Source organism: Mus caroli, chromosome 6 (genome assembly GCF_900094665.2).
Source record: "Mus caroli chromosome 6, CAROLI_EIJ_v1.1, whole genome shotgun sequence".
Lineage (NCBI taxonomy): Eukaryota > Metazoa > Chordata > Mammalia > Rodentia > Muridae > Mus > Mus caroli.
This window is the reverse complement of record NC_034575.1, coordinates 110,235,008-110,244,889: the sequence shown is the minus strand read 5'-3', so window position 1 is coordinate 110,244,889 and position 9,882 is coordinate 110,235,008. Positions and strand designations below refer to the sequence as shown.

At 43.6% G+C, this 9,882-nt stretch overlaps 1 protein-coding gene and 1 long non-coding RNA gene across 2 annotated transcripts in view; one reads left to right on the top strand and one right to left on the bottom strand.

Moving 5' to 3' along the window:
• Syn2 (synapsin II) overlaps window positions 1–5,506 on the bottom strand; it is a 145,570-nt gene extending 140,064 nt beyond the window's left edge. The window contains exon 1 of the mRNA XM_021164513.1: window positions 4,948–5,506. Coding sequence (XP_021020172.1) covers window positions 4,948–5,327 — 380 coding nt within the window. The 5' untranslated portion in view covers window positions 5,328–5,506. The remainder of the gene's footprint in view (window positions 1–4,947) is intronic.
• Window positions 5,507–5,572: 66 nt separating this feature from the next.
• The window catches only part of LOC110295586, a 6,995-nt gene continuing 2,685 nt past the window's right edge, over window positions 5,573–9,882 (top strand). Inside the window, exon 1 of the long non-coding RNA XR_002378105.1 lies at window positions 5,573–5,796. This is a non-coding gene — a long non-coding RNA (uncharacterized LOC110295586). The remainder of the gene's footprint in view (window positions 5,797–9,882) is intronic.

Sequence of the window (9,882 nt, the reverse complement as noted above, 5' to 3'; positions counted from 1 at the left end):
AAGGAGAAGGAGAAGGAGAAGAGAAGAGAAGAGAAGAGAAGAGAAGAGAAGAGAAGAGAAGAGAAGAGAAGAGAAGAGAAGAGAAGAGAAGAAACTTTGTATAGCACATCAACCTAATCTTTTTGTGACGTCCTTTATTGGCACTGTTTTTATTCTGTTATGGACAAAGCCAAACTTGCTTCCCTTAAATCAAGTTTCTTCCAACTCTCATTTCTTCCTTTCATTCCCACTCTGATGTGTTTGTTCTTCCTTCCTTTACACATAGTCTCCTTGGCTGGAACTCAAAACAGCCATCTTGCCTCAGCCTCTTGAGAGCTGAGAACACAGGTATGAGACACAGTCCAGCTCTACCACTCATTCTTTCAAATCACACGAAGATCACAAAGAACAGATGACATTTTCAGAACTTAACACCTTGCATATAGCAATTGCTCAGTAAATGATAGTTGTCATGTTGCTGCACTAATAGCACTAGCCATATGTCTTTCAGTTCAGTATATCTCAAATTTGATTATGAGGGTATTGTTCAAATGCAAAATATATTTCAGTGGGTAGAAAGTAGGATCTAGATTCTGTTCTTCAAAATGCTTCTGGTTGATGCCAATGCTGTTGATCCAAGGGCCATACTTTGAATACAAGAAGTAGACTTTAGTAAGCTTTTTAAAATGTATATTAATCTTATCTGCTCATCTGGATAGTAAGCTCTTAGAAGACATTTTTTTATCATTTGTCTTAGCAAATGTACCCTATGAGATGTTCAATAAACATCTGTTGACTTATTGTATCTGTGGTTTCTAGATGATCAAGAATGTCTATGCCATACTGATTTTCAAATCAAATGCTAAACTATGGCAACAGGAAAAGCTTACTTGAGAACTGGAGTCACAGTTGCTTGCTTGCATGGAGGCAAGGAGAATCTGGTAAAAAAAAAAAAAACAAACAAAAAAAAAACTTTACCTCTTCAAAAGTGAGGACATAATAGGAGAAGCAAGAATGTGTCAAATGGTTACCTTCTCTATGATAAAGTGTGACGATCTTTAAAGTGAAATCTTAATTGCACTTCAAATTTAGCTATGAACCTTAAAAATATTTATTTGGGGAAATACAAAAAACTAATAATAATTAAACTATATATATATATATGCACATATATAAGCTTGATCTAATTTTTAGTGACACACATATTTTTCAACAAACTTTTAGTGTGCAATTAATCTAAAGCTCTCAGGCTATGTGGAAATTTCAAGGAAAAGAAGTATCCTCCAGTTTTCTCATGAACCAGGTTAGAAGTTCCATGCTACACTGCCTACAATCACACTGATAAATTCAAAGGAATCTTCTGGATACTAACACTGATCTGAAAAGCTACCTATTTTAAGATTTCTTTTAAATATGGAATTATTTAGATGCTTCTTAAAAACCCTCTCTTTCAAAGTTTGGAGCTAAGTCGAAAGGATGGATCATCCAGAGACTACCCCGCTGGGGGATCCATCCCATAATCAGCCACCAAACCCAGACACTATTGTAAATGCCAGCAAGATTTTACTGAAGGGACCCTGATATAGCTGTCTCATGTGAGGCTATGCCAATGCCTGGCAAATACAGAAGTGGATGCTCACAGTCAGCTATAGGATGGAACACAGGGACCCCAATGGAGGAGCTAGAGAAAGTACCCAAGGAGCTGAAGAGGTCTGCAACCCTATAGGAGGAACAACATTATGAACTAACCAGTACCCCCTGGAGCTCATGTCTCTAGCTGCATATGTAACAGAAGATGGCCTAGTCAGCCATCAGTGTGAAGAGAGGCCCGTAGGTCTTACAAACTTTATATGCCTCAGTACACAGAAACGTCAAGGTCAAGAAGTGGGAGTGGGTGGGTAGGGGAGCAGGGCAGGGTGGGGTATAGGGAACTTTTGGGACAGCATTTCAAATGTAAATAAAGAAAATATCTAATAAAAAATTTATATTAAAAAAAAAACCAACCGTCTCTTTATGTTAGCATTCTATAATTCAGATGGACCAATATGTTTAAGTTCCACTGAGATACTACATTCTTCCTACTCAAGCACCATAAAAATGGCATTGGGTATATATAACACCTGATTATTCAGTTTTGTCTAGGTAGCTTAAACTATGAGACAAATTATTTAAATTAGCTTTTAGAACAAAAAGCACCCTTGTAAGCTACTGTGTTTGTCATAAGCAGCCACCTGCTCCTTAATTCAGAGACCTTTCAGTAAAACCACTCATCAATATTTAACTGAGGTGTTTTAAACAAATTTAGACACATTAGAAGATGACAAAATTCTTGGAATTGCTATTACCTACAAAAACACAGAAGCACAGAACTACCATCAAGTTGCAGACTCAAACTCAGCTTAAGAGTTTTAATAAATCAATGTTATTACTCCAGAGAAATCCATACGGCAGTTGAGAGTCAGCCCACAGAAAAGTGAATCCTATTACTTCCAAGAGAAATCCAGTCTCCAGGGCAAAGCAGATTCTCCGGTTTATACCAGGCACTCTTCCTAGAAAATAATCCTATCCAAGGAGAATTTCAAATCTCGACTCTCTCATTTCTAAATAAACAGATTCTCTGTGAGTCTCCCCATACTCTTACGAACACTTATCTACCTATCTGTGGGTATCTAACTAGCAATTAGAACCAAGAAAATAGCTTCAGTGGGGTAGGGACTGGGACAAAGCTCACAAGAATCAGATTCTAGCACAGAAAAATGAAATATCAATGTTAGTCTTGTTCCTATTCCCTAGCTGTTCTTTATGATTCATTTTTTAAATATTCACCAATAACTCTTAATGTCACTAATTTCTGAAATAGTCCTAATAACTCTAGATTCCTTTGTAAACTATCTCAGGTATCTTTGTGTCACCCAAATTAGTGTGAGTTTTCCAAAAGGCCCCCAGCATTGTCTAACCCCTAAAAGGAAGTGTATTATTACTGTGTATCACAGTAACATTCTAACAATGAGACAGTACAGAAGGATGGCAGTCCTAAAGTTAAGATGCTACTGGGCCATTTGTTAGCTGAAAGGCTGTAAGCTCACCACTTACCTTTTCTAAGTCCTCACTTTCTGAAGACCCAATAGAATATCACATTAACAGTCCTTCCTTACTAGAGAATCTGACATACAATGGATGCTTGCACAGAGCTTGCCTCCCTTCCCTTCCCTTCCTCCTGAGCAAACACTTGTTGATTTGAACTGCCAGTGATTCTTCCAGGAGACTGCCAGTGGCACTACAGTCATACTTTCCTACATTACCCTCCTGTTATTCCCCATTACCTTTCCCAATTCCTGATAAAGGTCTTTTCTACTCTACTATCTTGAAAAATAAGGGCCAACCACACAACCCACCCAGAGGAAATGATTCCAGCATGGTAACAGCAGGAAGACCTACAGCTCCAGGTAACATGTCACTTCCACAGCTCATCCCAGCACTCCCTCTCTCCCTCACTCTCCCTCTCTCTCTCCTCTCTCTTTCTCTTTCTCTTTCCCTCCCTCCCTCCCTCCAAGTCTCTCAGTGAAGGAATGGCAGAGAAAGCACAACAGGAAAGCAGCTAAAAGAGAAATAAACAGCTCTGGGGTCCCTGTGTCTTCCTCTTGGGAAGAATTCTCAGGTGCAGGCACCAATCAACCTCATCTCCTTAGAAAAAGCAAAACAAAAATTGCTCCCTCACATTCCTAAGGAAAAAACACCTAAGGCTCTGGTCTTTTCATGGTCCCATACCCACCAGTCAGCCCACCATCTACCATTGCTTAAGTCAGCTTCCTACTGCATCAAAGGAACCACTCTGAAGCTCTTAATTAGTCTTCAGTGGACCTCATTCATGTGTTTCTCAACTAAACCTAACACCTTCCCCAATCTTCCCCATTCCCTATAGCTCTTTTTAAAAAAAGAAAGAAAGAAAAGAAAAGCATTCTTGAAGTTTCCCCTTTACTGCATTAAGGCCAATCATTTTATTTGTGCCCTTTAACGATATGTAATGTTTTTACTTAGGTCTTCATCATTCAGCTGAAAAAGCCACCATCATTTACATACAAACACAGGAGCACGCGCACACACACACACACACACACACACACACACAGGAAGGGAGGGAGGAAGGGAGGGAGGGAGGGAGGGGGAGAGAAGGGAAGAGAGAGGAAGAGAGAACAAATATTTTAAAACATACATCCCCTCCCTGTTGCATATATAATAATATATAATAATCTCATTATTTTTAAACAGATGTCAATCACACTCAGAGACACCTGTGATCTAACCCACCTTGATATCAATACAGGTACAGGTTTAAAACAAAACAAACAAACAATAACAACAACAAAAACACCTATCCAACTTAAATACTAATATCCACTCCCAACTCATTCCAAGCCTTACAGACTAGAATCTTTTTTGGTGTCCTTTATTTTGATGGCCATCTGGGTCCATTTTCACCTTAGCTTGTATGCGGCTAAACTGTTAAGTCTGCCCCCCACCCCCCCCATAAGTATTTGTGTTTTGTTTTTGTTTTTTATTAGTTCTTTGAGGATGTTGTACAACCTGTTTTGATCATCTTCACCCTCCCTCCCCCAGCTCTTTTCAGATCCATCCCTCCTTCTCTTCCCTCCCAACTTTGTGGTGTCCCCACCACCACTGTCACAGCCAATATGTGCTGCCCAAATATTCTTGGCTGTGTGGCCTTCCTTTAGAGCATGGTCGACTTATCACTATTTTTAAGCCCCATTGGTGCTTAATGAAGTAGCTTGCTCTGCCACCGGCCTGGAGGCCACCGAGTCCTTTACCTTAGGACCCATGTCTCTGGGAGGTCAGCGCCTGCCCTCGCCCCTCCCACACACGGACACCTGCTCGTCCCGGGTGCTCTCCCGGGTGACCTCGAGGGTCCATCTTCACACCCTGCCCCCGGCGGACCCCGCAGGGGCCTACCAGTCGGTGTGAGGCTCGTCGACCACCAGCAGCACCTTGGCCTTCCTGGAAGCGGCCGAAGGCACGGGCGCGTCCACCAGGCCGGCGGAGGCGGCCGTCTGCTTCACCGCTTGCGACAGCGAGCTGAAGAAGCTGCTGCCCACCGACGGCGTCGGCGCCGGCTGCGGCGCCGGCTGCGGCGCGGGTGCCTGGGCGGGTGGCGGCCTGCGCTCGGGGCCGGGCGAGGCAGCTGAGGTGGCCGCCGACGCCGTAGCGGCACCGGGGCCAGGGGCAGGAGGGGGCTGCTGCGGCTCCGGGCGCTGAAGGTCAGTCATGTAGCCATTGGGCAGGTTGGCGATGAAGCTGCTGTCCGACAACCGGCGCCTCAGGAAGTTCATCATCTGGCTTGAGGGGCTGAGGGCGCTCGAGGCAGCGGGCCAAGCGGCGTGGGGAGCACGGCGCGGGGACACCGAAGGTGGTCCGCGTCTCCGGGAGCCCAGCAGACAGCCGCGGCGCTCTGGGTCTGGGGAGCGAGCCCGCTAGCGAGGGAGCAGTAGGCGGTGCCGAGGGCGTGACTACTTCTGTCTCCGCCCCTCTCCGCAGAGCCTGCTCCGCCCCCGCCTACTCGCGCGCGCCCCGCCTTTTCAGGCTCTGGCGCAAAGAGAAGGGAGAGTGTCCCCTCCCGCCACCTGAGCGTGACTGTGTGGGAACCAGTCGCTCTCGCAGTGTGGAGGGAAGAAGGAAAGTCGAGAGTCTCCCACCATCATCACCTTCGTGGTTTCAAGAGGAGAGTCGTGTCCCAGTTCCAGACGAAGACATCATCCTAATACCATCTAGGTAGAAGAGAGGTGTCAGCTTCCCTACCCTGAGGTGAGAGAAAAGAGCTACACCCGCCCCTCCACCCGCTCTAGCGTGTCTACGCGCGCGCGCACACCCAGGCACACCATTCAGTGAGCAAAACGAAGCATTTCCTTTCCTTGAAGCTCAGGAAAATGATGCCAAAGTCCCCAACTTTCAGATGAGAAGGAATGGACTAATCTGTTGCTGCTAATGCACACCTTGTATGCTGAGACCTGAATGAATGGATGGATGGATGGATGGATGGATGGATGGATGAATGAATAAAAGCTGCCTACCCGTGCTGAATGGGAAAAACCTCTCCCTGACCCAAGAGGTGGGAGTCCAGACCACAATGAAGTAGAGGGCTACCTCATCCTCCTTGAGGAAGAAGGAACCTAAGCAGACCCTCTCCACACTGCCCTGAAGGACATTAGGAGGCAATTTCTGTGCCCCACCTAATAGTGCACAATTCTCTCCCTGACCAGAGAGAGAGAGCGCGAGAGAGCCAGGAGAAGACTGAAAATGTCTTTTCGGGATCCTTCAGACAGATAGCCAAGGCTACCCCCTCAATTTGCTTCCCTGACATACATTGTTCCCCAGTGTTGTAGGGCGACCTAGTCCCCTAACTGACCGTCTCCATGAAGGTTTATCTGACTACCAACTTCTCTGTGCACGCTCTAAATTTTGTGTGCTCTTTGGACCTTTGTTTTGATCTGCCTTCAGGTATATTAGTCCCCTACATTTGTATCTGGACAAGATGTACTTGACAGGCAGACCGCCTGGAGTGATGCACGACTTTGGACAAATTACTCCTTTGAACTTAGGAGCAACTCCTTTGGCTTAGGAGCAACAAAGACAGGATTCATTCACCTCTGAGGCTTAGGAAAGGCTGCTCAGAGGAAGTAATGTTGAAGATAGGTCTTGAGATGTGTGGTAAAAGTTAACAGAACTGGTGAGAAGGCTCTGTAGTTTGGAACACTTGTTACTCCTCCAGAAGAGCCAAGTTTGGTTCCCAACGCCCAGGTCAAGTGACCTATGATGACCTGTAACCACAGCTCCAGGGAATATGGCACCCTCATCTGGCCTCCAAGGGCACCCCCACACACACACACACATGTCATAACATTTACACAGATACACTATCTTAGTTACTGTTCTGTTGCTGTGAAGAGACACCATGACCAAGACAACTTATAAAAGAAAGCATTTGATTGGGGGCTTGCTTAGTTTCAAAGGTTTAATCCATTATCATCATGGCTGAAATCATGGCTGGTGCCAGGCAGGTGGACATGGAACTGAGAGCATACATCCTGATCTATAGTCAGACAAGCAGAGAGAGACAGAGACAGAGACTGAGCCTAGCATGGACTTTTGAAACCTCAAAGTCCACTCCCAGTGACACCTCCTCCAACAAGGCCTTCTAGTCCTTTCCAAACAGTTCCACTAGCTAGGGCCTGAGCATTCAAACATATGGGCCAATGAGAGCCATTCTCATTCAACCTCCTCCTCCTACTACTACACCACACACACACACACACACACACACACACGTAGAAAAAAAAATCCTTTTTTTTTTTTTTTTTTTTGAGTATGTACCCATAGAGAAGTAAAGGAAGCATTCAGGCAGAGAAATGGATGCTTGTGAACTCATGGTTCTTCCAGAATGGGCTGTTTCGCGTGCTTTGTCAGATCTCCTGCAGACATTATAATAAAATATTCTAGTGACTAGGCTGTGAGCTTTTCAAATATAGAACTGAATCTTAGTCATCTTTGGACCCCCAACATCCAGTGTATTACCTTCCATTTAGTAAGGATTTAACTGTTGTAGAATTGAACTGTATCCTTACATAATTTAGTTCTTTCCTACAGAAGAATAAAACTTATATCACCAATAACCAAATAAACATAATTTATCACACTTTCCTTCCTGAAATTCTTAAAAGTATTCTTTAAAGAAAAATCAAAGAACTCTTTTCCAATGTCTCTCTATTGGCAGGATTTCAGAGGCTCTATATGTCTTAGGGTTACTATAACTATGATGAAACACCACAACCAAACAACATGGGGTGGAAAAGGGTTTCTTCAGCTTAGGCATCTACGTCACAGTTCACCATCAAGGGAAGTAAGGATAGGAACTCAAGCAGGAACCTGGAGGCAGCAAATGATGGCAAAGAAAGCTGCTTACTGGCTTGCTCTTCATAGCTTGCTCAGCCTTTCTTACAGAACATAGGACCACAAGTCTAGGGATAGCACCACCCACAATGGGCTGGGCCCTCCCCCATCAATCACTAATTAAGAAAATGCCTTACAGCCAGATCTTATAGAGGCATTTTCTCAATTGAAGGTCCCCTCTTTAGACAACTCTAGTTTGTGTGAAGTTGACATACAGCTAGCCAGCACAGTGTAACTTCTATTTTTAGGTGATTTTGATGTTTTTCTAATATATCTCATTAAGGAATTCCCTTAAATATTGAGCTTTTAGTATGTGTATAATTTTTTTAAACCAGCCTATTTAAAACGTATTTTAAATATCTAAAACACAGAAGGCATTGTATGCTACAGACTAGATGATAGAGGAGATTCAAGTATGAATAATCCCCAAATCCATGCCTTAGGAAGACAGCTTATAATTAGCAGTAGCAGAACAGTCTCTGAGTAACGAGAAAGTGGAGCAGGCAGTGAGTGTTACAAGAGCCAAAGGGAGAAGCCTTCTCAGGGATGGTAGATTTTATAGGAGAACTAAAGAAATTCTCATAGACAAGAAAACGTGGAGAAAGGAAGTGATAGGGAAGGGAGAGCAAAAGATTGGTGACAGAAGCTGGGCTGCTAAGGATTAGCATTGTGTAGATCTATTGCTGTCTATGTTATTTTAATCGTTGGACCTTTGTGCAGTATGTAATATGCCCTACAGTCTTCTGGGAAGCTGAGAGATTGCCCTTGTGTACAGGATTCTGCTATTATCTATAGAACTGCTCTCCACAGCTCAGTTACCTGACGCCAGCTGTGATCCAGACATATTATGTAGAACATTCCAGGGAAGACACTGAGGTGGCCCAATAGGTAAGCCTAACAACCTAGTTCAACCCCCGGGACTTACATGGTGGAAAAGAAAACAACTCTCACAAGTTATCCTCTGGCTCCCACATATACACCATACATGTATGTGTCACACACACACACACACACACACACACACACACACACTGAATAAGACAATTCCAGAAAATAGAAAGAAAACCATATGAAATTGCATACCATTGTGCATTGTGATGGCACCTTCGTGCTATGACTCACACCTTTGCCAGCATGTGGATGCTGTAGACACTACTAGCCCATTATGTCACTTAGTACCTCAGCTATCACATCTCAATGCTTGTGTTCAAGGGAACCAGATTCCACTTAATATCCTCAAGGCACAAAAATAGCGGTGCTGACCACAGAAGAAATGTGAAACACAAGCCATAAAGTGCCTTTAAGAGAAAAGATAAAAGTTCTCATTTAATATGGAAAGAAAAAAATCATGTACTTAAGTTGTTAACATTTATAATAGAGTAAAGTATGGGAGGAGAGACCACATTCTTAAGATTTTTATGATAGTATGGTAATTGTCTCATTTTATTATTACTATTTATTTCTTGCTATATTGAGTTTATAAATTAAGCTTTGCCATTGACATATCTATATAGAAGAACAAATCATGACATTTATAGAGTTCTGTACCATCAGTGGTTTGGGCATCCACTGTGGGTCTTGGAATATATTCACCACAGACAGGTGGAGACTTCTCTATGTGTTCATGTAATTGTAACTATCCAGTTTGGTTTTTATAAATCACCTCAACATTAGGTATTGTTTCTGCTTCTTTCAGGGTGATCTACACAGGCTGGTAAAATAATTACTGAACATAGATGTTAGAGGTGGCAACTACACCAAGCCATTCTCAGAAAACTGCTGGGCTTTAGATTCCTCCTTTAGAGCAACAGAGGTCCACAAGTCCGACAGAAATGTTTATTAAGAGCCGGGTGTGGTGGCTCACGCCTTTAATCCCAGCAGAGGCAGGGGCAGGCGGATTTCTGAGTTCGAGACCAGCCTGGTCTACAGAGTGAGTTCCAGGAC